General features: G+C 49.7%; 12 protein-coding genes across 12 annotated transcripts; 9 read left to right on the top strand and 3 right to left on the bottom strand.

Annotated features, from left to right (window-relative positions):
- Positions 1-915: 915 nt before the first annotated feature.
- On the top strand, positions 916-2,352 carry N7506_012279 (uncharacterized protein; the record flags this gene model as incomplete). The annotated part of the gene is made up of 2 exons (XM_056961570.1): positions 916-946; positions 1,007-2,352. 2 exons carry the CDS (start codon positions 916-918, stop codon positions 2,350-2,352), a joined length of 1,377 nt encoding a protein of 458 aa, XP_056806104.1.
- A 162-nt stretch (positions 2,353-2,514) lies between these two features.
- On the top strand, positions 2,515-3,507 carry N7506_012280 (palmitoyl-(protein) hydrolase; the record flags this gene model as incomplete). The annotated part of the gene is made up of 6 exons (XM_056961571.1): positions 2,515-2,594; positions 2,651-2,662; positions 2,719-2,809; positions 2,864-2,917; positions 2,966-3,354; positions 3,414-3,507. The coding sequence occupies 6 exons, from the start codon at positions 2,515-2,517 to the stop codon at positions 3,505-3,507; spliced, it is 720 nt and encodes a 239-aa protein (XP_056806105.1).
- Positions 3,508-3,703: 196 nt separating this feature from the next.
- On the bottom strand, positions 3,704-4,461 carry N7506_012281 (uncharacterized protein; the record flags this gene model as incomplete). The annotated part of the gene is made up of 3 exons (XM_056961572.1): positions 3,704-4,203; positions 4,270-4,369; positions 4,420-4,461. The coding sequence occupies 3 exons, from the start codon at positions 4,459-4,461 to the stop codon at positions 3,704-3,706; spliced, it is 642 nt and encodes a 213-aa protein (XP_056806106.1).
- Positions 4,462-4,960: 499 nt separating this feature from the next.
- N7506_012282 (putative short-chain dehydrogenase/reductase family protein) lies at positions 4,961-6,067 on the top strand (the record flags this gene model as incomplete). The annotated part of the gene is made up of 2 exons (XM_056961573.1): positions 4,961-5,144; positions 5,205-6,067. The coding sequence occupies 2 exons, from the start codon at positions 4,961-4,963 to the stop codon at positions 6,065-6,067; spliced, it is 1,047 nt and encodes a 348-aa protein (XP_056806107.1).
- Positions 6,068-6,323: 256 nt separating this feature from the next.
- Positions 6,324-7,262, top strand: N7506_012283 (NAD-dependent epimerase/dehydratase family protein; the record flags this gene model as incomplete). Its single annotated transcript, XM_056961574.1, has 1 exon — positions 6,324-7,262. One exon carries the CDS (start codon positions 6,324-6,326, stop codon positions 7,260-7,262), a length of 939 nt encoding a protein of 312 aa, XP_056806108.1.
- Positions 7,263-7,784: 522 nt separating this feature from the next.
- On the top strand, positions 7,785-8,677 carry N7506_012284 (nascent polypeptide-associated complex subunit family protein; the record flags this gene model as incomplete). Its single annotated transcript, XM_056961575.1, has 3 exons — positions 7,785-7,843; positions 8,199-8,371; positions 8,442-8,677. The coding sequence occupies 3 exons, from the start codon at positions 7,785-7,787 to the stop codon at positions 8,675-8,677; spliced, it is 468 nt and encodes a 155-aa protein (XP_056806109.1).
- A 309-nt stretch (positions 8,678-8,986) lies between these two features.
- On the bottom strand, positions 8,987-10,369 carry N7506_012285 (uncharacterized protein; the record flags this gene model as incomplete). Its single annotated transcript, XM_056961576.1, has 2 exons — positions 8,987-10,232; positions 10,287-10,369. 2 exons carry the CDS (start codon positions 10,367-10,369, stop codon positions 8,987-8,989), a joined length of 1,329 nt encoding a protein of 442 aa, XP_056806110.1.
- A 1,176-nt stretch (positions 10,370-11,545) lies between these two features.
- Positions 11,546-14,559, top strand: N7506_012286 (uncharacterized protein; the record flags this gene model as incomplete). Its single annotated transcript, XM_056961577.1, has 5 exons — positions 11,546-11,976; positions 12,029-12,098; positions 12,154-12,669; positions 12,717-12,996; positions 13,070-14,559. The coding sequence occupies 5 exons, from the start codon at positions 11,546-11,548 to the stop codon at positions 14,557-14,559; spliced, it is 2,787 nt and encodes a 928-aa protein (XP_056806111.1).
- Positions 14,560-15,430: 871 nt separating this feature from the next.
- On the top strand, positions 15,431-17,865 carry N7506_012287 (uncharacterized protein; the record flags this gene model as incomplete). The annotated part of the gene is made up of 3 exons (XM_056961578.1): positions 15,431-15,591; positions 15,640-16,852; positions 16,906-17,865. The coding sequence occupies 3 exons, from the start codon at positions 15,431-15,433 to the stop codon at positions 17,863-17,865; spliced, it is 2,334 nt and encodes a 777-aa protein (XP_056806112.1).
- Positions 17,866-19,131: 1,266 nt separating this feature from the next.
- N7506_012288 (fungal specific transcription factor domain-containing protein) lies at positions 19,132-20,619 on the top strand (the record flags this gene model as incomplete). Its single annotated transcript, XM_056961579.1, has 1 exon — positions 19,132-20,619. One exon carries the CDS (start codon positions 19,132-19,134, stop codon positions 20,617-20,619), a length of 1,488 nt encoding a protein of 495 aa, XP_056806113.1.
- Positions 20,620-20,761: 142 nt separating this feature from the next.
- Positions 20,762-21,760, bottom strand: N7506_012289 (uncharacterized protein; the record flags this gene model as incomplete). The annotated part of the gene is made up of 2 exons (XM_056961580.1): positions 20,762-21,210; positions 21,259-21,760. 2 exons carry the CDS (start codon positions 21,758-21,760, stop codon positions 20,762-20,764), a joined length of 951 nt encoding a protein of 316 aa, XP_056806114.1.
- A 704-nt stretch (positions 21,761-22,464) lies between these two features.
- Positions 22,465-26,862, top strand: N7506_012290 (WD40 repeat domain-containing protein; the record flags this gene model as incomplete). The annotated part of the gene is made up of 2 exons (XM_056961581.1): positions 22,465-24,180; positions 24,235-26,862. The coding sequence occupies 2 exons, from the start codon at positions 22,465-22,467 to the stop codon at positions 26,860-26,862; spliced, it is 4,344 nt and encodes a 1,447-aa protein (XP_056806115.1).
- Positions 26,863-27,135: the final 273 nt, after the last annotated feature.

The following is a 27,135-nucleotide window of genomic DNA, read 5'->3' on the forward strand; positions in this document are numbered from 1 at the left end:
AGTTGGGATTATCTGTGCCTGCGTTCCAACTGTTTACTTCCCTTGTGAACCAGCGAGGGTAGAACGTGACCCTCGAGAGCCTGCAAATCCAGGTTCGAATTATCTTCAATATTTGGCGACATGGTGAGGTTAAAGTTCTCAGTGGATCAGCTTGATCTTCTATGTCAATGAATGATTTTCACTTTGTAAGGTGAATAGTTGCATCTACTTCCAATGTTGGAAGGGTAGTGGGCCAAGCGACCTGCCTCCCATCTAGTTCGCTCGCTCAACAGCTTCCTCTCTCTCTATCTCTCTATCTCTCTCTTTATTCCTCGCCCAATCAAGAACCTGAATAAACTATCCTGTTTCCGACCCAGCAGACATTCCACATAAATATACTAGGCTTCGGGGTCTCAAGTTTAAACTACAAAAACAATTTAGAAAGAACTCTTTGACTATAACATTTTTCAAATGACCGAGGGTCTCGACATGATGCTAATCCTGAGCAACATGGCCGTTTTCAACTGTCTTTCGAAATGATATCTTGCAAGGCTTCAAGATGCGTATATACTTTCCAGCCAGCTAGGTAGCTGCTAGCAGTTCCAAAATATGGACGTGCCCAAACATGGCGTGGGTGACGTGATGTTGGCACTGGGGAGTGCCCCGAGGGATCTATTCATGACCTTGGAGCTGATTCTTCTGTCCACTTATATTACGGTGATCATCTTGGATTTTCGGCTCAAATTTGGAAACACAAGCCGCGTCTTCTGATACTCCGAACATCCGTGTTGTTGTAAATAACGTCACGTGTACGGGTAGATTCGCCTAAGGGAAGGCAACCAAAATAAGGGACTTGAACCAATCCAACTTGAGGATTTCATACATATCCATACCATCCCTCAAGAGCATACTTGAGCAGCTGCAGATTTGATATATATGGATGAATATGAGAAGCTACGGCCTGTTGGTGAGCTGCCCTGGACAAGACACCCGGGAAACTGTTCCGGAGACTAGCTGACAACGCCAGGTCGATTGGAACAATATTCAACATCTCGTCACCAAGTTGGGTTTTACTTGAATGTTGCTGTATCGGCAACATATCACTTACCGGACACCTATGTTCTCCCAGTGAAAGACTATGTCTATCAAGCCTGCGAAGCGGCAATCGCTGAACATCCGGCTCTATCCGCAATTGTGGCAGACGATCACACGCAGGAGCCGTACTTCGTACGCTTGCCACAGGTGGACCTCGATCGAATCGTCTCAATTCAAGATCGGAAACCCGGTCTGTTGGCGACTGAAGCTAATGGCGAGCCCGCTCCAGATCTCGATCTACAGACCCTTTTGGCAACAGAGCACAACACGCCCTTCAAAGCCCCTGATGCTTTCTGGAGGATCCGTCTTCTGTTAGATGTCGAAGATGAATGTCAATTCACTGTGGTGTTCGTGTTCCACCACGCCATTGGAGATGGAACTTCTGGAAAGGCATTCCATCAAACGTTCCTACGAGCCTTAGATTCAATAGGTGACTCGGAGAAGACCAAATCAATCATCCAATCGCCTTCAAACCCACTATTGCCCAACATTGAACGAATCTCCTCAATGTCTCTTTCCTTCCTATATCTCGCCAAGAAACTCTTCCAGGTCAAGGTTTACTCCCGCCGCCCACCAGGCTTGTGGTCTGGCTCGAAGATCCTCGGCCCTTCACAGACCCGCGTGCGATTAGTGCCATTCTCTAAGCTGCTCGTCTCAGCCGTGAGAGACATCTGCCGAGCCCAGAAAACAACCATCACTGCTCTGCTTCAGACGGTCGTTGCTCGCGCCCTGTTCGCTAATATCCCGGATTCATTTACCCGGCTGGTCTGCACAGGGGCCCTTTCATGCCGCCGTTGGCTGCCGGAGATTACCGATGACATGATTGGCGTCTGGGTTCAGGGCTTCGAAGAGACATACCGCAGAGACAGCGTTTCGGCCCTGTGGGAGGAAGCGCGACGGTCTCGGAGGACGATCGAGTCTGTCATCAAGATGAAGGGCAAGGATTCCAGTACTAATCTGCTACAATTCGTCGATGACTATCAGGAGGAACTGTGTTTGTCCAAGATTGGCAAGGACCGTGAGACCAGCTTTGAGGTCTCTAATATCGGCGTCATTCCTCCCCAGATGAATTCGGACAAGCCTGCTATTCACGGCATGGTGTTCTCGCAGTCTGCCAGTGTTATGGGTAATGCTGTTGAATTTTCGGCCGCCACTGGGGGTGATGGTTGCTTGGTGCTGTCCGTTACATGGCAGCAGAATGTTGTGGAGCCAGAGCTCATCCACGAGGTTGTGGAATCTATCAAGCAGGACCTGTATGCACTTGCAGAGGTTTCATGAGTTGTTGGCGTAGATAGATCCGAATTAGTTTGTAATGTTTAATCACCTCGGAGGTTATCAGGCGGTGAGCGATAACATCGGAGGCAGAATCGAGGGGAAATCAACAGATTCTCGACTCGAATTCCATATATTCTTGATCATCTTTCACAGAAATCATTCAATATGGCTCGCGCTCCCTTCGTTGTCCCCGCGCTCAAGAAGCACACCGCTACCGTCATTATGGCGCACGGATTGGGAGACAGGTGAGCCCAATCTCCCGAGGACGAGAACATCATCGACTAACGATATGGAATTATAGTGGACAGGGATGGTACGTCGTGATCAAGAGCTGGAAACCATGAGCAGTCAATGTTAATATCATACCAGGATGGCCCTCGCCCAGAACTGGCGCCGTCGCGGCAAGTTCGAAGAGGTGGCCTTCATCTTCCCCAATGCGCCCTCAATCCCCATCACAGTCGTACGTGCGCATCCAGACCCATCCCGCTTGCTCACTCGTCACTAACACATTCAGAACTTTGGCATGAGCATGCCAGGATGGTACGACATTGCCAAGCTCGGCCGCGACGTAAGCATCCCCGCCCAGCGTGATCCGATCAGAATTAACCTCCTACAGTTGAACTTCGAGGAAAGCGTCCGCTCACAAGATGAGCCGGGTATTCTCCGCTCCCGCGAGTACTTCGATACACTTATCAAGGAGGAAATGGACAAGGGCATTAAGGCGTCGCGCATCATCATCGGTGGATTCTCTCAGGGCGGTGCGATGTCTGTGTTCTCCGGATTGACTAGCAAGGAGAAGCTCGGTGGTGTCTTTGGTCTCTCTTGCTACCTGCTGCTGAGTGATCGCATCAAGAACTACCTGCCCGAGGAGTGGGCCAACAAGAAGACTCCCTTCTTCCTCGCTCATGGAGAGGATGATGAGGTTGTGCCCCTCGCATTCGGCCAGAAGTCCGCGGATCTGGTTAAGGAGATTGGATTGGAGAATGTTTCATTCAACAAATACCCGTATGTGACTCTGCGGTGTCTGGCTGTCGGACTGGATGGGTTTCTAATTTGTTTTGCAGTGATCTCGGCCACTCCGCCGATCCCCAGGAGATTGACGATTTGGAGAAGTTCCTGGAGAAGTCTCTTGCTGATAACGCTACTGCTGGCCTATGACTTGGAGACGAATCAAAGGGGCAATGGGAATACAGCTGGGCTCTCGGCCTGGTGATTTTCCTTGTTGCAATTGTTTGGTTTAGATACTACAATCCCAAACGCACCGAGAAGTCGGATTAAAGGCTGTGCACAAAACTCGATAGATGCAATATCAATGATACCAAGATTGCTTATGTACTTTCGCCTATCCCCAGTCTTAGGCCTTGGCAGCCGCCTCGTTGATCACCCGAGCCATCTCCACGGTATTCTTCACATCAAACGCTACCATATGCTTCATGCCATGATCGTGGAAAGACATTTTAGAGGGCTCGCAGAGATCCGCCAGCTTCATGCTCTCGGGGTACAGCGAGTCCAACTTACCGACGATATTCGCCGTGGGAATCCCAATGGGGTAGGCGTCCTTCCGCTCTAGATGCTGTAATCCCGTAGGATCCCAGGGTGTCGCTCCGCAAATAAAGACAGCGGCGCGGAACAGCGGTGGTTCCGCCGGGCGGGTCCTGCTGTGGTGAATGATCATAGATGCGGCCAGCGCAGCACCCTGCGAGAAGCCCAGCACTCCATCAAAGGGCCTTCCGGTAGCCTTTTGAGCATTAATAATGCGCCTGGTGTGGTCAAAGGCTTCTAGGACGGTCGATCCTGGCGAATCACCGCGGGAATAGTGGTTGTAGAAGGGGCCGTCAACAAGGCCCTCCAGTTCTGGCGGGGTCAGAGGGGCTCTGAGTAGATGAGTCTGATGGACTCGGTAGGGCGTTCTTCACACACCATCTTCAACTTTGGCTGTCTGGCTTCCGTTCACATAGGTGAATTGATGGCCACTTTCTTCGAGTTTGCTGCATAGTCCTCCGGTTTGGAGTTCGAGGATCTGGACTTGGTCTTAGCTGGATCCGCTTGACTGCTCCGTCTGTCACTTACATCGCGGTTTGTACCCGCACCGTGTAGACAGAGGAAATGCATGGCTGAAATTGCAGTGAATGTGTTTGCTAGAAATACTAGAAAGATGAGGTGGAAAGTGAAGAGAATGGGGGCCGGGAAATACGTTCGATGCAGTAGTTCGGACTCTGCAGCATCTTGGCATCAGCTGAAGAAGCCACTATGCACGCTTTTCAGTGGTTCATAAGGAGTACTTCGGAGTTCATTTGTGGCTTACGGAGTACGGAGTAGTGGTGGCTTCATCGAGTCGTCGACTTTCTCTATATGAATATTGTACCATGGTGTGCAGAAGAGACCATGCAGTATAGCACAGCTTACAGCAGAGAACAGGCCGGTTGGAAAGCTCTCAGGTCCAAATGGCACATTTAACTACCTTTTCCTCCGAATCCCCATTCCTCCTCATCCTCGCCTTCAATTCCACAGCTGGGAAGCTCCTGCCAAGGTTGATGATGTTTCTCTCCAATATGGCTGTACTCGACCTCGGCCGACCTCCCCTCACCAACCTCACCCAACCTGACCACCCATGGATTTCCGCGACATCGTGGCCGTCCGCGGCTTTGCAACCTACAGCTTACGCCATCCTCGCGAAGCGCTCTCAAGCTTCGGTCCGACCCTCAATGAAACTACATTTGGCGCCCTAGGGGCCTCCTTCCAACCGGACCGCGACATCCGCAGTTTACGGGACAAAGTCGTCCTTGTCACAGGAGGTAGGTCTTCCAGTCCAATTCCAATCCAATCGCTCGGATAATCACTCACACCTTTCCCAGGAAATGCCGGAATCGGCAAAGAGACCATCCTCCAACTCGCCAAACACCGCCCCTCGCGCATCTACATGGCCGCCCGCACGGAGAGCAAAGCGCGCGAATCAATCGCCTCGTTGCAAAGCCAACTCCCCTCCGCCGACATTCGCTTCCTCTCCCTCGACCTTTCGTCCTTTAAATCCATTCGCGCCGCCGCACACAGCTTCCAGACCGATAGTGATCGGTTGGATCTACTGATCCTCAATGCGGGGACGATGGGGAACCCGCCTACGCGCACGACAGAGGGATTTGAGATCCAGCTCGGGACAAACCATATTGGACACTTCCTATTTACCAAGCTACTTCTGCCGACCTTGCTGAAAACCGTTGATATGCAACGCGCCAAGGAGGAGGAACCAGATGTCCGCGTGGTGACTGTTGCGTCGGCAGCCCACGCCGTTGGTCCTTCGTCCTTCGAGGAGATGACATCTACTCCTTCCTTGCTGAAGGCCAGTACTTGGACCCGCTATGGCGCTTCCAAGTCGGCTAATATTTTCTTCGCTGCGGAGCTTGCCCGTCGTTATCCGGAGATTACCTCAGTGGCTGTTCACCCTGGCGCTGTTGACAGCGGTCTCTATGAGCACACCAAGCAGCTGAGCTCTGTGATGAAGTACAGTATAACCACTATGGGGTCTATGTTTTTCCGAACTGTGAGGAGCGGTGCACTCAATTCTCTCTGGGCGGCTGGATCGCCGAAAGATTCTCTCGAGAACGGAGCCTATTATACCCCCGTTGGATACCGCAGTGGCGGTACTTCCTTTGTCCAGAACTCGGAGATTGCGAAACAGCTGTGGGAGTGGACTGACAAACAGGTTGCGGGAAGTTGCTAATTGCTCATTGAGACCTGAGATTAGCCCCATTTATAATCCATGGCATTTCAGAATGAAACACCTTTTGTTTATCTGCTGATTCAGTCAATCTTCTCGTTCATCCCTGGTCGCATCAAATACCGAGCAACGGAGGCAAATGGCATCATGATGATTTCGATCTCGGTCATCTCGCCCCAATCCCAGCAGCTATGGCAGATCCATTCCTCAGCCCTTGATCTTATAAAATCCCCAAAACATCATCTGCAAATCAAATGAAATGGGTCGCATCGTTGTCACCGGTGGCTCCGGCAAAGCTGGCCAATTCGTTATCTCCGAGCTCCTCAAAAGTGGCCATATCATCCTGAACCTCGACCTCAGCCCCATGGACCATCCCGAAGTCTACACGTTGAAAACTGACCTCGCCGACAGCGGCCAGGTCTTCAACGCCCTGTCCGGCCAATGGTCCCTCCGCGAACCCTTCCCGGAAGGTCTCCCGCCCCGCCCCGACGCCGTCGTCCACCTCGCCGGCTACGCGCGCAACATGCTCGTCCCAGATAACGAGACCTTCCGCTCCAACACCCAAGGCACCTACAACGTCATCGAAGCCGCATGCAAATTAGGGATTCGCAAGATCGTCATCGCATCCAGCGTCACCGTCTACGGCGTCTCTTTCGCGCAAGGCGATGCCAATTTCCCTTCTTTTCCCATTCATGAAGATCTGGATGTTAATCCGACTGATACTTATGCCATTGCGAAACTCTGTAACGAGCGCATTGCGCGCGGCTTCGCTTCCCGCTTCGATGCGGATATCTACAGTCTCCGCATTGCTCGCGTCATCGAGCCGGAAGAGTACGATGGGGAGATCTTCTACAGCTATGTTCATGAGCCACTGCTGTGGAAGGTGCATGGGTGGTCTTATATCGATGCGAGGGACTTGGGGAGTATGTGTGAGGCTGCGTTGCGGACGGATGGGTTGGGGTTTCAGGTGTTCAACGCTACCAATGATCATATTACCAATCTGAGTCCGACAAGGGAGTTTCTGAGTTCGCAGTTTCCACATATTCCCATCACTCGGGATCTGGAGGAGTTCGAAGCGCCTTTCTCTAATGCGAAGATCAAGTCTTTGCTTGGGTTTCAGGAGAAACATCCTTGCAAGAAGTACTTTAGTAAGTGGGAGAAGAAGCAGCAGGAGGAAGAACAGCAGATGGAAGTATAGGGAATATAGGGAAATGCACTGTTGTCTCTCTGTGCTATACACGTAGTTATTGAATGAAATAATTGAAGCAGATACTATGAATGTTGTAGATGTCCGTATAGTCTCGCGGGTAGACGAACGTCAGTCCCGATTAGGGTTTAGCCGAGCATCATCCCACAAACGCTGGAAACCGCAGTGGAAATTCCTCGCAGCGCAGAAAATAGAACATAACGAAATAGAATTAAATCAAAGCAAAGAGAGAGCAATGAAGTTGTAAATGTAAACATTCAATAAGCCCGTCCGTATTAGCGAAATCGATTTTGCACCCCCACACAAAACTCTCGTGCATCATCATTCCCACTTCACGATCTTCCCTCTCCATCTCCCTCCCAAAAACAACCACCAACCGGTACGCGCTGATTCCACCGTCGAAATCAATTGCCGAAGAATTTCTCGTTCAATACACGTGAACTTCTTCGCCATTTTCTCGACCCTCGACTCTCGAACCCGGCTAACGAGTCCACAGCACTTCCCACCTTCATCATGGATCAGGCAAAGTTGGCTAAGCTCCAGGCCATGTCCGCCAATGCCCGCATTGGTACGTGAATTATTCGGAAAGCTGGGATGCGGGAGATATCAAGGATCAAGCGAAGAACAAATACAACTCGAATTGCTGTTGGATTGGTTCTTTGCATTGCGTCTTGGGTAGCTCCGTGGCAATCTCACTTTACCCCCCCTCCTCCCCATTCCCCATCTCCTAATGGAATCCAACTTTTTGTTTACTAACTGGTTTTGCAGGGTACGTATTCTTTCGATCTCATTTGTCTCGTCCCGGTTCTTTGGATTGCTCGATCGCGATCGCGATCGCAACTCGCACTCGCACTCGCATTTCGACTTCTGATCCGCGCTGGGCCGACAAACTCCCCTCCTCTATCGATATGTACTAACCTCTTCCAGTGGCAAGGGTACTCCCCGCCGTAAGGTCAAGAAGGTCGTCCGCAACTCCGGTGCCGACGACAAGAAGCTCCAGGCCGCTCTTAAGAAGCTGAACGTTCAGCCCCTCCAGGGCATCGAGGAGGTCAACATGTTCAAGGAGGACGGCAACGTCATCCACTTCGCCAACCCCCGTGGTGAGTCATGAATCCCGAATCCTTGCTCTCTAGCTCGGTGCGTAGAGACGCTGATGCTAATTGCGTTCAGTCCACGCCGCCGCCCCCTCCAACACCTTCGCTCTCTACGGTAACGGTGAGGAGAAGGAGCTCACCGAGCTCGTCCCCAACATCCTCAACCAGCTCGGCCCCGACAGCCTGGCTTCCCTCCGCAAGCTCGCTGAGAGCTACCAGAACATGCAGAAGCAGCAGGGTGATAAGAAGGACGATGAGGAGGATGATATCCCCGATCTCGTCGAGGGCGAGAACTTCGAGTCCAAGGAATAAATATTTAAAAATTCGTTCCCATGATCAATGAAATTGCAGCTCGCAGAGAGCTTGGTTTTTTTTGTTGACCTCCGTTCCGTTTACCTCCGTTTCGGCCTATGTGCTATATGCAGGATCAAGATTTCAATTGCGCATTTGAACCTATCGGCGTTCTTGTGTTCTAGCATTGACTTGGACTTCTGGTTTTGCTTCTGACTTTCTTCTTGCTTCTTGCTCCTTTCTCCCCTTGGCTTGTGGCTATCGTACATTTTCCATCTCGGGACTTGATACCGTGGCTATTCTTTCAATTTACTTCCCCCGTAATCCAACTCAATTATCTTCCTTCAATCCACACATATCCGTGGACAGGAGACAGTCAAATGTGTACCAGAATCTCCAGTACATACTCGACGAATCCCAATCAAACAGCCCGTCTTCACGAATTATAGGCCCCTCCCCAACGATGTCGCCCGTGAACCAGCTGAGAATGGGAATCGAGCGCAACACCCGTTCTGTCATGGTAGGCTGTGGCGGGAGAGCTTCGGCGAGTGGGCGCAGCTTCGTCCGACGCATGGTGGGGATATGCGTCATGAATTCACTGTCCGGTGCTGCCCGGGTAGTGTCGTCGGCCATGGAGCTTGGACGGCGGTGCACGGCGCCTTGATCGGTGTTGGCGCCCGATGTCCACGTTGAGGAGGATGTGAACGAGTCTTGCTGGAAGGAGGGTGTGGCGGTTGCGGTTGCGGAGGTTGCGGTGGATGTGACGGTCCCTTCGTCGATGGTGGAGGAGTCGTTGGATTGGCCTTCGTATTCTGGGATGTCGGGGACGCTGGCGAGGTTGTTCATGGCGAAGGATCGGGGCAGGGTCATGCGCTCCTGATCCCTGCTGGAGCTGGACAGGAATGCGGTTGAGTGGGAGGATGTGAGGGTGCGCGCGGTGCGCTGGGACCGAGTGTTGGTGGAGTTTGCAGGGATGGGAGCATCCTCAGCCGGGCCGTGGCCATGGTATAATTCACAGTAGACGTCGTGACCGTCGATGACCTGTGGGGAAAAGAAGCGCGCGCGATCGGCAGCCTCAGTTGAGTCGTAGGTGACTTTGATCCAGTGGAAGCCACCGGCGTAGCGCTTGGACTTGCGGTTCGCATCGGCGGACAGGTTTCGGATCACGACGTCCCCGCCGCTCAGTAGTTGGGTGTAGTGGCTGGCTGCGTTGGGGTCGGTGCGAGGGTAATCTTCGCAAATCATGCCCTGTGAAATGCGCTCGTACTTATCAATGACCTTCCACTCGTGGTCCTTGTCTCGATATCCATAGAGTATGCATTCGGTCGCGACAAGCTCCTTCTGCTTGCGTGGGTTATCTAGGCTGGAGGAGGATGTTGACTTGGGCAGTCCGTGTGTCTTTTCCTCGTCCTGTTGTTGCATTGAGAAGAGTCGCCCGAACTCGGCAACATTGGGGTTTTCTCGCTTGGCTGGCGTTCCAGTTCGTGTTCGTGAGCGGGCATTATCATATCGAGCATTTCGTCGTTTGCCAAAGGGGCCTGACTCTTCTGCTGGTCGTCGAGGATTGCGAGCTTCACTTGGGGGAGGGGTTAGCATCAGGTAGGAAGCTGGTCAGCGACAATTGACCTACTCTTTGTAGACATATCCCCAAGGGAGAAGGTTGCCCTTCTCATCTCGGGCGCGCTCCTCAGGTGGGACAGCGTGGTACTCCATCGCAAAAATGGACGGTGTGGGGAGAAAGAAAGATGAAAGGGAGTGAACCAAAAGCTGGCGCAGATCCAAAACTTTTGGTAAACACTTGGTTCGCCGGGATACGGTCACGTGCATCCCTTCTTGACTTCCTCTTGACTTCCAAGGTTGATGCCTTTTGGTTTCTTTATATTTCTGATTCATGTCTTCAAGTGAGATATAAAGCTCTATCTGTTGTATAGAGCAGGTGAAAGGCAAATGATTTTTTCACAAATGAGCTCTCAACTTCATTCAAGACGAGGAACTATATATTCGACACGTTTAAAACCTAGCAGCATTCAACTTTTCTTACCAAACTATTTTGGATGATTCATGGACTTTTTGGTAGCAGTTGTATATGCTCTCTCCTCTCGATGTTATTTATTCTATCCTATCCTCATAAATGAACTATTTTCACGGGCACAAAGTTAGGAGAGGATATATGAGCACATTGAAGATATTGCAAACACAGCACTTTGACAGCCACCTGAGCAAGAAAGATATCAGCAATGGCCTTTTGATGACTTCCCAGGCTGTGATTCCCAAAAAAGTGCCCAGGTGCAAGCCAGAGTGCAGTTTAGCAGCACTTCTATGTTACACTGCCACCTGCCAAGTCCCATGGTATGCATGATATGCCTTTTCACCCGGGTGTTCATATGTCCCCCCATCAGTTCAACCACGGCTCAGACAAACCGGACTCAGCCTTGTGGAAAATGGGTTTGGAAGTTGTGATATTTTCAACATCTATTTGGCAGACCAGTTACATCCCCAGGAGAAAACAGCAGCCCCTCCAGCCCTGGAGGCTCTACCTGGATCTTGCTAGCAAAACCTAGGCGCATCTATGGATCATATCTGCTGACTCTGAACTATTATGGCGAGGCTGTGATGCATATGGCCCACATCGTGTTCCGGGGTTGATTGGGGCCACGCGAGTTGAATTTGTTTGAGGTAAGCGCCAGCCCCCAAATCAAGCGCTAGATCCGGGCTGTGAGATTGAGTTGTCTATGGCTGTGCTTGTGTCGGTCGGTGTGTTCCAAGGTTGGATCTGCACTGCAAGCAACCACCTGTGCACCTTGTTTCCCAACTTGAAAATCATTTCGATCCCGCAACTACCGACCAAGTCACTCTGGGCCCAGAAGAAACACAAGAACCGAGCTCGTCATGGGTGATCCATTCTCGATTGCAAGTGGCACGGTCGGTATCATCTCACTGGGCATCCAACTATGCAAAGAAATCACAACCTATGTCGACTCATGGCGGGGTTATGATGCAGACCTCGAAAGTATCGGCTGGAAAGCCGAATCACTCAAAGAACCGCTGAAGCAGCTACGCGATTTCGTCGAAGACACTCAAGTGACGGACCCTAACACTGCAAATGACATAACGGACAAGGCATCAGAGCTCAAGCGACATTTAACGAGGCTCGAGAAGAGGCTCACCGAAGCCAAGCCTGTCATTTCCAGCAGCCTGACGGATAAATTCCGGAACAAACTGAAGAAAGCGGCTTATCCAGTTCGTGCGCGAGATGCTTTACGAGATATCAAGGATGATCTGGAGAGTGTACAATCAATCATCGAATTTGCATTGACAATGTGAGTGCCACAAAATCTAACCTACTTCTTCTGAATGACTAAAACTGTCTAGATTCACTGCAAAACGGACACAGAAGGCATCCCAGTCAACAGAAAGAACACTGAAACTTGTTGAAGAAATCGTAAGACTTTGACCGAGATAACAAGCTTCCTACGCTAATTGAAGCATCCTGGTAGCACGTTACTCTGTCGACTATCCCACAGAATATCATGCTACCACCTAGCGTTCTGAAATCATTGTGCGATCGCTGTGAGGAACACGCCAATCTCGCTGACCTGAATTCACAATCCAATCCCACCACCCAAGGTGATGATTTCGACCTGAATATCGACGCTCGTCTGTCATCAATGACACTATCCACCAAGCGCGCTCGCCGTGAAGACTCAGCCAAGAAGTTGTTCCGATATTACAGTGGTTGGCTTGCTCGACAGATCACTTTCTCATTCTCGCTTTCATATTCAGCGGGAGCGTTTTCCATTGCACCGGTCTTGGAGGTGCAGGCCTATCGGGGTCCAGGCAGTTGGGTAGAAAACGCAGTTTCACTTGAACGCCTGCGTCGGATTTGGATGATGCAGGATCCTAACTCACTCCGAGAGTCTGAGAATGAAATAATCGGTGATTTTCAACAAGCCATTTCAAAAGGCAAATTTGAACCTGGCGATATACATGAAGACGGAGGGTCGATTGTAGAGGTAAGTAGAACCACGTAATACTTTGACCAATTAAGTGACTCCTTCAGCGGACCGTGTCTATTGTGAATTCCATTGGTTATCGCACTGGAAAGCTTGAACCCAGAGTCAGATTGACCAAATTCCTCCGGTTCATGATTGAGTGCGGTTACAACTTGAAACTCGACGACCCTCAATACATGATGTTTAATGTCCTAAATGCTAAATGGGGAGCAAATGATGAAATGTTTGCTTTGTACCTCATCAATCATGGTGCTATTGTGAAACACCTGCCCCGGACGCGACATGGAAAAGAAAATATTCGGCGCCTTCTCTGTAGGGACACTGAACGTAAGTTCCAAGTTCTCCGTGTTGCTTGATGAAACATTACTTTCGTGCCGTCCTTGACCAATAACTTGCAAAGTGGCGGATCTACCTGAACTTGCCAAAAAGATTTTGCTGGAGTCGGAGCTGAAACTGCGAAAAGCATTGCAATCCGGGAATACAAACTTGACCAATGGCAATGTAGGGCATCCATCATTTCTTGAATTGGCAGTAGGATGGCCTGGTGGTGTCCGTGTCCTCTTGGAGTTCGGGGCTGAGGCATCTGAGGTGACCCTGCGAATGTGTCCATATAGGACCATTGATACCGATGATTCCGACTGTGATGATTACTGTGACTCAATTATGCCTCTCTTACAAGGTGGATGCAATTTTGAAGCCTACGATATATGCATGTGCAAGTCAAAGAAGGCCCGGTTGCTCTTGATCAAGGAATACGCCAATCGACGCAAAATCCTACTTGGTTTGGCCCGGTCACGCTTGCCACCAGAAAGTTTTGCTGAAATCCTTGGAGATTCCAGTTCTGAGTCAATTTTTGATGTTCATGTGCCTCAAATATGCACTGAGCTGATCAACAATGGGCAGCCGCTTCATCGCTCTATGCGATATGAGTCGAAGAATTATCAGCCCTTGTACCATTCATGTTTGTGTGATTTGGATGCCTGGGATGATTTATACCGGGCTGGATTTCGAGACATTGATATACCGGGTTATCGTGAGTTGACGCCCCTGATGAGCTGTGCTCTGGATTACGAGTTTCAGAGAAATCTTCTGGCCTGGCTTGTTGATAAAGGGGCATCCATGTTAAAAAGACTCCCCTTTTCGGACACAACAATCGCTCATCGCGTGAGCTCTCGTTTTGCCGACCACCTCCTATCGGCCATTATTTCTGACAAATCTTTCAGCAAAATACCTCACAGAACTCAAGTCTCACTAGAGTGGGCCAAAAAGAGAAAAGGCAGCATTGTGCTCATTCCATCTGTCCAAGACTGCTGTGTCTGCGCATGTTGCCATGGTGGCTGTACCACACTTTCAGTCGCTCTCCGGAGTTGTAACAAAAGTCTTGGGTATCAATCCTCTCGCGGCAATCCGAGGGCCGAATATCTCTGGCTTTTGAATTCTCTCATTGATTTGACAGAAACGACGTTAGAACGGGACCACAGTATTATCCGATTTCTGACATTCGAAGCACTTGGATTGAGACATACATGCTGCGTCACAATTGATCATGCGTTTGCCAGGGATTATAGAGATTTTGTCATTGACAAAGAGGAGGTACAAAACATTCAGGATGAGGACAAACATCGATATAAGCAGCTTGATCAGCTTGTTGGAAAATTCGATACTTGGTTTGACGAGCTCGAGTTACCAATCGTGGAATTCCTGAGCGGTCCATGGCATAGCCACATGGTTGAAGTTCTCTCAACCCGTGACTCTTACGACGAAGAACATGTTCGGCAGACTAGAGATCTCGGCATATTTTTGGAGCCAGTTGACTTTGACGAGATTCCTCAATTTGTCTATTATCTTGGTCATCAGGTTGAAGAACTGGAGTCTGAGGTTGCTGTTTGATGATGCGGATGGCGATGGAGATGATTCAGATCACGATTCAGTTCGATGATGAAGCAAATAATGGCTCGCCAAACTGTTCGGGGGTCACCTGGACATCTGTTTCCACGCACATGCTTCTGCATGTTGTTTCTTGCATCTTCTCTTCCATTTCTTATCATCGGTTTTTTTGTTAAATCACATTTTCTTTGTGAAACATTGCTTGCCTCAAAATGTTCCCCGAGTAGAGAATTGGGGCTGTCTAGATGACTGCCGGGAGCCCGACAAACCAGGTAGCCACGGATCACAGGCTCCAACAAGAGAACTATTTCTAAATACCAGAAAGCTAAATTGACCGATCTCGATAAGTAGTAGTTCATTTCATTTCAGAGTGGTAATCACAGCGGTATCATTTGCGGATGAGCAGTGCAGCAAGAATAAGGACATTCTCAGCATGAGAGCGCCTGTCGGAAAGTGCGATTTGGGAAACACACCACTCTTGCAAATAACTCAGTATCATATTTTGAATAGCAACTTGAAGGATACGAGTTGACGTTTGGCGTCTTTTTTACCACCGAGTTGTGTGCCCAAAAAATCACCTCACGCTTCACCAAGAGCAACTAGAGATATTCAAAGACGACTGATAGATCATAAGATTTCATACCAGTACGAGAACCGATAGAACCGACAAATGAAAATTTTCTTCCCATGGACAGGTGCTTTCCCAACGATACTTGCTCTTGCATATAGATGCTGAGTTGGGGACACTCGGATCCATCCGAATCAACGGAAGTATCCGATGACAGCATAGGACGAAAGCTAAGACTAATAATGACCGCAACAGAACTTGGAGTACTGGCACAAATCAACTTCTTTTCATTTCGAATCAGAGTCAATGCTGCTTCGACTGTGTACACGCCCCCCTCAAGGCCCGGCTAGGCTTGCCAGAGCCTACGCATCTCTTGCCACGTCAAAAGCCCAGCTGAGTCGACTTGAACCAAACCATGTCGTTGACTTGAGTCGATTTCAAAAGAAGGTGGCAGAGGTTCGCAGAAGGTATTTTATTGAGCTTTCAAACCTTTCGGTCTTTGCTGACATCCACAGGTTAAATCGGCCTCTGGCATATTCTGAGAAAGTTTTGTACAGCCACCTCGACGATGACTTCGACGGACCAATCACTCGTGGGAAATCACAGTTGAAACTTCGACCAATTCGCATCGCTTGTCAAGACGCAACTGCCCAAATGGCTCTCATCCAGTTCATGTCCGCGTGTCTCGAATCTTCTGCCGTTCCGACCACCGTGCATTGTGACCATCTGATCGTCAGTCGAGATGGCGAAGCCCAGGATTTACCGCGCGCAATTGAGGCCCATCGAGAAGTCTACGACTTTATGGAGAGTGCTTGCCAGAAGTACAACATGGGTTTCTGGAAGCCAGGCGCCGGTATCATTCATCAGATCGTACTGGAAAACTATGCGTTCCCCGGTGGAATGATGGTTGGTACAGACTCACATACGCCCAATGCTGGCGGTATGGGTATGATTGCTATTGGTGTCGGCGGCGCTGATGCAGTTGACGTGATGGCCGGATTGCCGCTTGAGTTGACCGCGCCTAAAGTGTTGGGTGTGCGCCTCACTGGTCAGCTATCCCCGTGGGCGGCGCCCAAAGATATCATTAGTACCGTTGCCGGAATGATCTCCGTGAAAGGTGGAACTGGTTCAATTATTGAATACTTTGGACCTGGTGTGCAGAGACTATCTGCTACTGGTATGGCGACGGTCTGCAACATGGGAGCTGAAACAGGCGCAACCACTTCTATATTCCCCTACACTCCTCAGATGTCATTATATCTGCATGCGAACCGTCGCGCGGATATGGCCAGGGCTGTGGAAAGCGTGTCCTCGGAACTCTGTGCGGACGAAGGGGTGAAATATGACAATGTCATGGAGATCGACCTGTCTGCCCTTGAGCCTCGCATCAATGGCCCATTCACGCCCGATTTCTCTACGCCTGTTTCAGAATTCAAGTCAGCTGTCGAGAGCAATGAGTGGCCACCTGAATTAACTGCAGGTCTGATCGGATCCTGCACGAATTCTTCCTTCGAAGATATGGGACGTGCTGCCAGTTTGGCGCAACAAGCTCTTGACGCAGGGCTGAAGCCACAGATGCCATTGCTCATCTCTCCCGGCAGTTTACAAACTCGTGACACACTTAAGGAAGCCGGTATTCTCCAAGTCTTCGAGAAGTTGGGAGCTACCATGTTGCCCAATGCGTGTGGACCATGCTGCGGCTCCTGGGATAGAGCTGACGTACCAAAGGTTGGACCTCCTTTGCACCAATAAACATGGCTTTGATTGACGCAGAAATACAGGGAACTCCAAACTCGATTATCACATCATACAACCGCAACTTCTCCGGTCGTCTGGATTCCAATCCTGCCACAAATATCTTCCTCACTTCCCCAGAGATGGTGATGAGTAAGATCTTCTCCCCAGATCTCTCATTCAATCCTACTGTTGATTCCCTCACAACTCCCTCCGGTGAAAAGTTCACATTCTCGCCACCAACCGCCCAATTTCTTCCAAGCAAGGGCTATCTGGATTCTGATACCGGGTACACCGCGCCACCGAACGGAGATCGCAGCGAGCTTGAAATTCAGATTGATCCATCATCGCTGCGCTTACAGCGATTGGAGCCTTTTGACCCATGGGCAGGTGAGGACTTCAACGATTGTCTGATCCTGATCAAGACCAAGGGCAAATGTACCACGGACCATATCACTCCTGCCGGTCCATGGTTCCGCTACCGCGGCCATCTCGAGAATATCTCCAACAACACATTGATCGGAGCGGTCAATGCCGAGACGGACGCTGTGAATAATGTGCAGAACCAACTCACAAATGAGAACGGCGACGTACCAGGCACAGCCCGCGACTACAAGTCCAAGGGCCGCCCGTGGGTAGTGATTGCCGACCACAACTATGGCGAGGGCTCTTCCCGAGAGCACGCTGCTTTGCAACCTCGATACCTAGGAGGAGTTGCCATCATTGCTAAGAGCTTTGCTCGTATCCACGAAGCGAATCTCAAGAAACAGGGCATGCTCGCTTTGACTTTTGCAAACGAGGCTGACTATGATCGAATTCATGCATCGGATCGCATCAGCATCGTCGAACTCGCAAGCCTGGCTCCTGGAAAATCAGTATCTTTGGAGATCAAGCCCTCGACGGGGGAGAGCTGGCGCACTGAGCTTCTGCACACATTCACAGCGGAGCAGATTGAATACTTCAGGGAGGGAAGTGCGTTGAATTTGATGGCTAAGAAACGCTATTAATAGTGCGCTTACTGTGTCTTGTTGTTCTTCTATTGCTTCTGCTCTACTTGTAAACTTAACTGCACATTTGGTTGTTCTTCGCTTCTTCTTTCTCTTCTTCTTGTCTTCTTCGTCGACTTGACAAGGTTTAGTATCCCTCGCTCGCCTGAATGTCTCTTAACGATGATCAAACAGCGACCTGTTATATAGAGACCACTTGCAGTGTCCATATTTCCCAATTGCTGAGAAATCCATCTAAAATGATTTTGCATAACCCTGATGTCAAATGCCGGCAGCGGCAATTCAGTAGCACACCCACCTTAGTACCCACATGGGCATATTGAATTCAACATGCGCCCCAGGGCTGAATTCCCCGCACTCTGGCGGCTGGGTATTACTTTGTATGCAGAGCTAGTAGGGAAGGTGCAGGAAAAGCATGTTTGCCAGTTCTAGATACCGGCGTAGATAATCGACCTCCAGTTTTGTTCCATACCACTGGCTCTTTCCACCTTGTCGCTCAGCCCAGACACCTTCTAAAACACTCTCCAAGAGTTCAAGAGACTGAGGCTGCATTTGCAGGCTGTCTGTCTCTGGGATGTCGGGGCCCCGGGGCCCCGGGGGGCAACCTTGCTTTGTCAGCTGGATCTGGCGCCCAGCCGCCCGCGCCAGGACCTGCACTCTCCAATCTACTCGCCGCTTGGCTTTGACCTTGTCCGTGCTGACATCGTCAGAGTATGATCTATGCTACGTCAAATAATAAGTGGAAATGACTGAGCGGTCTGCGAGCCCGGAGTCAACTCCTCGTCGGCATCGCCGGGGTTTGACGCGTAGTGCCGCTGCCTGTGAGAGATGCCGACGTCGGAAACAGAAGGTACCTGCTCTTCCCTAGCTCAACAAGACTGCACACGCCTAACAAAAAAAAATCAGTGTGATGGAAGAGTTCCATGTGGAGCTTGTGCTGCCACGAGGACCACCTGTGTTCCGTCAACTCGGCTCGCGCAATCTCACGAATGCGAGTGTGAATCGCTTCGTTCGAGGCTGAAAATTGCCGAGCAACAGTATGCTGCATTGTTGCGTGATCATGAAAATCTACAAATATCAGCTCAGAGAGTAGCACATGCGGAGAGTTTGCCACAGTCGGTTCCAGCTACCGGCTCACAGAGTGTCCCTTGCGACATGGGGATCACACAAATCCCACAGGCCAATTTGAACCTCCATTCTTTGCATAGGATTCTTCGACCAAGCTTCCCATGCCGTACTAGTAACGGGAAGTCTCATTCAAGTGCAATGAGTAGCGCATGGAAGCTATGGGGAGACGACCCTGATACGGCTGCATCCTGTGATATGGAAAGCTTCACTGAGCCAGACGAGAACACTTACCTCAGCCTAATCAATACGTTCTTTGATCGAAGATGGACCTATCTACCAGTACTCCATCGACCGAGCTTTGTGAGCGAACATTTGACACCGTTCCTCGCGCGCTCGCCCACAAAAGTGACCTCGAATTTCCTCGTCAACATCGTGTGTGCGATTGCCGCTACAGACAAGGCATGGGCTCAGCAATGGGATATACAACGCCACAAGCAATTTTTCAGACGGGCTATTCAAGACGTCTACGTGCTCAGTAGCGTTGAAGATTTCGAGTGCATGCAGTGCTTTCTACTTCTCTGCATGTATGGCCATAACGAACCGCAATCCGTCAATATGTGGTACACTTCTGGGATCACCCTGCAGATGGCTATAGACCTGGATCTACACAGGAAAGAAAGCATCTCGGGCCAAAGTCTTCTTCGCGCCGAACTGTTTAAAAGGGTCTTCTGGAGTGCCTACGTGACTCATTGCAGCATGGCAATCAACATGGGAAGACCTCTTGCGATACAGGAGTCTGATATAACTGTACCGCTGCCGCTGCAGTTGAGAGATGATCAATTGACAGATTCATTTGACGTTTCCGACGTGAACGAACTCGCGGTCCCTCAGCTGATGGACACCTCCACATTCAATCATATTATCAAGCTGCGACTCACGAACGCCGCAGTCTACAAAACTTTCCATTCCATACGATGCGGTCCAATGGGCTCGGTGGAGCTGGACACCACCCGCCAAGCGTATTATCTTAGCCTGAATCAATGGCTCATCAGTGCACCACGCTACATCGGCGCAGTTTCAACATACCAATCAACAGAGTGGTTCCAAATCGCTTTCCACCATGCCGTTCTCTCTCTATACCGTCCGTCTCGCGCGGCACCGATGCCATCCTCTGACGACCTTCGGATTTGCACCGATTCTGCCATTGGACTGATCACATCTTATAGCTCTCTCTACGCAAGAAACCGTATCAAATACACCTTTGTGGCGATCCACTCACTTTTCTTGGCTGCTGTGACGATGCTCTACGCTTTGCGTGCATCCCAGCAATTACGTCAAGAATTGACCAAACCAGTTGTCGAAACCAACATCCTCACTTTCCTGACCCTATTTCGAGGCATCTCCGACGGTCGCACAATTGGCGAAAAGTGCTCTGGCATCGTCGAGCGATTGGCTAACTCACTCTTGACACTCTTCGATGTTGGCCCAATCCCGGACGCCGATGTCGATGTGGAATTTCAGTCATGGTTTGGTCTGCAGACTCATGCAGTTGTCACGCCAGCCAGGAATGAAGAGCTCGCTGGCGAATTTCCCGACGTCAGAGTCGATCTACCCTGGGCGGACCTTTTTACAGAAGGATTCGACATGGGGGCTGCTGATCTTTGGAGTTATTCATTCTTGGAATGACAATGTTTGTCCCAGCCCTTGTGCCGGCTAAGAGTATGCCCACCAACCAGGCTCAAAACGAGTATTTGATTATCTGTCTAAAGGAGGTGGCGGAGGAAAAAACACGACAATCTCGTTGAGCTTGTATAATATGTACTACTATCTAAAGAAAAAGGCGCTTTGGGTTTTGTCTCAGCATCTTGTCCCAGACTTCATCGTCGATCCAATCTTGCAGGTTCGCCAATATCCCACGATCATCAATCAATCTAAATGGCTCCTTGACGAGAACGGAGCTGGCCGTTCGATTGTGGCCGTCTCCGGTATGCGGCCAGTCACTACCCCAGATAAGCTGGTTGGGAACCTCATGGGCGAAGTGCTCGATAATTGGCCGCGTGTCTGCGAAGTTTGTGGAATTGTCATTGGATATCCTGTAAAGTCCAGACACTTTGATCACCACGCGGGAAGCCTGAGCAAGAGAAACGAGAGACTTCAGTCCCGGCTGCTCTAATGGTGTTGATTTGAGTGCTTCTGGCAGTTTTGATGATGCGGACATGCCTCCTAAATGATCAGCGATCACGGGAATTGGAAGAGCAAGAATAGGCTCATGCAATGCTATAGAGGTTCAGCACGGTCGTCAAGAAGATAGCAGTGTATACTAACCGTCCCATGTCCAACCAGGTACAAACATCTGGATTTTCCAGCCAGGTAGATGCCGAATGCGTCGTGCCGACTCGTTCAGAATCGCAATCAGGCTCGGTATATGGATGCCTTTATCATCCGCCTGGAAATTCAGTCTGATTCCTCTGACGCCGAGGCCATGCATCTCTTCCAGCATCTGGTCAGTCACAGTGTTGACGTCGATGACGGCAATTCCCCGAGCCATTTTCCCGTGCTTGGCTAGGTCACCCAGAGACTTCAGCATCACCGTACAATCTGCCTTGTAGGGAGAAGGCTGGACCAGAATAAGCGTGCTAGAGTCGTTGTCGGCGGACAGACTCCTGCTGAAGGAAAGAAGTTCACTCAAGGGAGCATCGCCGGGGGTGTATGCTCGATGCGCTGCGTACGGACCCAGTCTTGGGTCAAAGACATGTACGTGGGTGTCGAAGGTGCCCTTGGGTAGAAGGCCAACATCAGGCAAATCCTCAGGATTCGTGGTGGCCATTATGCCACAGCTTGGAGCAACAGGGTTCATTGCAGCGATCGCTAGGAGTTTATCTGGGTGAGTTCGATTCTTGTATCTAAACCAGCACGCTGGGAAATACCACACACCGAATTGAATATGAACGGAAGCTAGAAGAGATCTGGCCCAGCGCATTTTAGAATTTCAGGTTAGGACAAGTCCATCACCCGGGGATCTCTGCTGTGGGCCATCTCATCTTCTCATACCTACTTCGTCGCTGTGGGGTCATCGGATTGGCCGACCCCACAGCTCTTTTGTCGGATATATCCGGTCCCTTGGCCATTGCCATTCCCCGGTCAAATGATTAAATGATCAGATAACGGTAAGTTGCTCAAAACAGTTCATTTTCTAGGCATGATTCTCGACCAAGGCCACCTCCTAATAGCTTCTGTCTCTGATGCGAAGCCCAACTGATAGATTTCATGCGACAAGTGCTTCCCAGCTGAAACACCAGCTGGCCTGACCGGAATATGAGTGTGTACGAATACGGTGAATCACATGATGGCGGGGCTGAGTTGACGACTGAGGGGTGCACGTCGGGGCACAAGAGAATATAATGACTTTATCCTTTTCTCTTTGCAAGGTATATGTCATATTGAGGTCGACCTTTTTGAAGATTTCTTTGCCATATCCATGGATAGTACTTGATACTGACCAACCCTCTACGAGCCCACAAACATATCATCATGGCACAAGAAGTAGCATTCAATGGGTCAAATTATGGATCGCAGACAGGAATCAACTATGGTTCAATAACAAATGAGTTTCAACTTCTATCAGGTATCATATGGGGCTTACTCCGTACTTCGTGCTCGATCGTACATACTCATCCTTATATAGACCCGAATGACAAGTTGCCCATTGTTCATGCGGCTATGTTTAATTCGCTAGCGGATCAGCATGAACAAGAATGCCTGCCAGGCACAAGGACGGAGCTGCTCGATCAGATCAAAGAATGGGCGTTCTCGACACATGGCCGGTGTATATTCTGGCTGAATGGAATGGCAGGGACAGGAAAATCGAGTATCTCTCGAACAGTGGCAAAGTTCTGCAGCCAAAATGACACGTTGGGTGCGAGCTTTTTCTTCAAGAGGGGCGAAAATGACCGTGGAAGCTCGGCAAAACTGTTCTCAACGATCGCAAGACAACTAGGGACCAACTTTCGGTGGTTGCAGCCTGCTATTCAACAAGCAGTTCACGATGACCCCTCTATCGCAATGAAGGGAATGGGAGAACAATTCTCCAATTTGATACTTCAACCACTGTTGAACTCCGAAAATCCATCTGATTCGCTATCTGAACCCTCAGTACAGACTGTCATGATAGTAATGGATGCATTGGATGAATGTGATTCAGAGAAAGATGTGCGGCTTGTTTTGCAGCTTTTGCCGCAGTTGCAGAAGCTAAAGCATATACAACTGCGAGTTTTCCTAACTAGCAGGCCAGAACTACCGACTCGACTAGGATTTGAGAAGATCGCATCCCATTATTACGAGCAGTTTGTTCTCCATGAAATCTCTGACAACGTGATCGAGCATGACATAAATTTTTACCTACAACACAGACTCTCAGCGATTAGGGATGAACGGAAATCTATTCTTCCTCCAGAATGGCCTGGACTTGTGAATCTTCGAAAGTTAGTCTTCTTGTCCGTTCCATTGTTCATCTTTGCCGCCACGATGTGTAGGATTCTTGAGGATCCATATTGGGATCCACTGGAAAGTCTTGCCGAGATCCTAGCATATCGAAATCATGGTTCTAAGCTGGATGGAACATATCTCCCTGTGCTTGGGAGACTTCTTCACGGGCAGGATGCGCGACAGAAAGAGCTATTGGTCCAAGAATTTCGGCAAATAGTCGGTGCGATTGTCACTCTACAAAGCCCACTATCAGTTACCTCGCTTTCAAGACTAATAGGCCTCCCCGAGAGACTTATACAACTCAGACTAGACCCACTTCACTCAGTTCTGGTTATACCAAGTGACAATTCTGCACCAATACGCCTATTTCACTTATCATTTCGGGATTATCTTCTCCATTCTGAGACTCGCCAAAAATCCCCATTGTGGGTAAACGAGACAGCAACACACCATGTGTTGACGACAAAATGTCTCCAGGCATGTCAGAAACTACGGAGAAATATATGTCGCCTTAAAAGTGACGGATCCAGCCGCGCAGAGTTGGATCGCCAAACAATCCAGCATTTTCTTCCCGCAGAGCTACAGTACGCTTTTCGCTATTGGCCACATCACATGGCACAATGCGTAGACCTGGATCATGTCATAGAAGATGGTTTGGCCTTTCTTCGGAGATCTTTCCTGCAATGGGTGGAAGCAATGAGTCTGATGGGTCTTGCATCAGAATTGGCGGGATTGTTGGATCACCTTCAGGTGGTTATACCAGTGAGTTTCGAGTGAAATGTCATTCCATGTATACTAATATCTTGATACCTGTAGCACAGCGATAATTCTGGAATGCGAGAGTTTTTGTATGATGGGACACGATTTCTTTTGAAAAATTGCCAAATATTTGAGGATGCACCGCTCCAAGTCTATTCGGCAGGACTTTTATTTGCACCTCGAGCTTCGATCATTCGCTGTTGCTTTGGAAATGAGTTTCCTGATTGGTTGTACCGGCCACCAAAAGTCAAAGAGAACTGGAGCGCAGAGTTACAAACACTCGAAGGTCACACAAGTTCAATCAACTCGATAGCGTTCTCTTCCGATGGACTACTGGCATCCGCCTCCAGTGATCACACGGTCAGGATTTGGGACAGCAGGACGAGGACAGCACAGCACACCCTCAAGGCTCATGAGGGCTCCGTCAATTCAACGGCTTTTTCCCCGAACGGACAGCTGTTAGCCTCTGGCTCTGGTGATAAAACAGTGCATCTCTGGGACACTGCGACAGGAGATCTACTCCATACCCTCAAAGGCCATACGAGCTCGGTAAGCTCAGTGGCCTTCTCTTCCGATGGCGGGCTTTTGGCATCCGGATCTTACGACGAGACGGTTCGAGTCTACAAAGCTGGTACGGGTGATTTACTACGGGTTATCAAGGGCCATACATCGTTGATTTACTCGGTCGCTTTCTCCTCTAAGGGACAGATGCTAGCCTCTGGTTCTTCCGACAAAATCATTAGAATCTGGAACCCCGTGACAGGAGTTCTTTTACAGGCTCTTGCAGGCCATCAAAGTTCCGTTTATTCTGTTATGTTCTCTCCCAATGGCCGGCTACTGGCATCTGGCTCTGCGGATAAGACCGTCCGACTGTGGAGTATCATGACTGGAGTTATGGAGCTATGTATCGAGGATCATACCACCCAAGTGAATTCAGTAGCCTTCTCCTCTGATGGGCGTCTTCTTGCATCTGGCTGCTCTGATCAAATAGTTCGCCATTGGGGAAATAAAGCGAGCAACTTGCTTCAATCCTTTGAAGGTCATACAAAATCTGTCACATCTGTCGCATTCTCTCCGAATAACCGGTTCCTTGCATCAGGATCTGGTGATCACACAGTGAAGTTATGGGATACGAAGGTGTTCAGCGTACAAGAAGGGCCTAAGCAAAATTCCTGTTCGGTTGAGTGGATGGCATTTTCCCCAGATGGCCGGCTGCTGGTATCTGGGTCGTTTGATGGGACTGTTCGGCTTTGGGACACAGCATCAGAAGGCCGCCTTCATACCATCAAGCCATCAATCTCTATTGAGTGGATTTCCTTCTCGCCCGACAGTCGGTTCCTAGTTTGTGGCTCTGGTAGTGGGAATGCCGAGCTGCGGGATACTACGACAGGGTCTTGTTTGCGGTCTACAGATGAGATCGATACAAGCTTCAATCAAATAGCCATTTCTCACGACAACAGGTGGGTGGCTTGTATCTCTACAAGAGTCACAGTCCAACTTTGGGATATTAGGATGGGCGCCCTTCACCAGACTCTCGGTGGTCACTCGGGCCGGATTTACTCAATTGCGTTTTGCCCAGACAGCCAGGTACTAGCGTCCGGATCTCGTGGTGGAAGAATACGGCTTTGGGATCCCGCAACAGGAACTCTACTGCGGACTCTCGAGGGCCATTCAGACGATGTTTTCTCGGTCACATTTTCCCCCAACGGTCGGCTATTGGCATCCAGCTCCAGAGACGCACTAGTTCGAGTATGGAATGTCTCGGCAGGCACTTTGATGCATGTTTTCGATGATGATCTACCCGGCTTTCCACGTCCATTTATATCCTTCTCTCCTGATGGCCGATGCCTGCTATCCAGGTGTGATGGCAAAGTCCGGTTTTTGGAAAGCTCAACAGGTGTCTTACAGCTTATCCTTAAAGGCATTGAGATTCTGGGTCCAAATTCTTATTACCCTAAAGATGATCAAGTGCTTGCCTCTAGCTCAATCGAGGACCTGATACTTTGGGTGACTGCTGTAAACACTCTATTCGCAAGTCTTCATGTTGATTCTGAAGTCCGCCTAAAGAATGTTGCCTTTTCTCCCGATGGAAAGCTAGTAGCAATAAGTTCTGAGGGTAGGCCGATACAGCTCTGGAATCCCTGGACAGCTATCCTTTGCCAGACTTTGGATGAATATTCAGGCTGGGACTCTCCACTTACCTTTTCACCGAATTGTCGCTTGCTAGCATACTGCCCTGATAACGAAACAGTGCGGCTTTGGGATACCTCGACGGGTGCTTTAATGCAAACCCTCAATACTCATCCAAGCTCGGTTGACCGGGTGTTCTTCTCTCAAGACAGCAGGCTGCTGGTGTCTCTTTCCACTGATAACACGATACGGCTCTGGCACACGGATACAGGCGTCCTGCGGCATATTTGGTTTATAACCATTCCACTTCTCAGACCCAATCTAACCCAAGACAGCTCATGTCTCAACTTCAACTCCAGCTCCAGGCACCAAGACCATACCCGCAACCCATTGCAGTTGGGCTTGATAGATAAGGGCCACTGGGTAACATTGAAGAAGCAAAAGATCCTCTGGCTTCCTCCCGAGTCCAGGGCTGCTTCTTTCGCGATTCATGAAACTCTGCTTGCCCTTGGACATGACTCTGGTCGCATTTCATTCATGGATTTCCGAGTATAGAATGCAATTTTCGATTATGTTATTTCCTTGCCATTTCACGATTGAAGTCATATCAACAATTTATCTCGCTCTACTCATTTTATTTACTTAGATCTCATAGAATCTTTTTGTCGGGCCTTGTCTCATCTTTTCAGACTTCGTCGCTGTGGGGTCATCGGATGAGCCGGCCCCATAAATCATCTGTCGGATGTATCCGATTGGATCATCCCGATTCAGAAACAAGATAGTAGTATATTTCTCAGACTGGGCAACTTGTCTCAAGTCATTCTTGCG

This window comes from Penicillium brevicompactum (genome assembly GCF_028827555.1).
Source record: "Penicillium brevicompactum strain IBT 35665 chromosome Unknown utg000009l_segment0_segment0, whole genome shotgun sequence".
NCBI classification, from domain to species: domain Eukaryota; kingdom Fungi; phylum Ascomycota; class Eurotiomycetes; order Eurotiales; family Aspergillaceae; genus Penicillium; species Penicillium brevicompactum.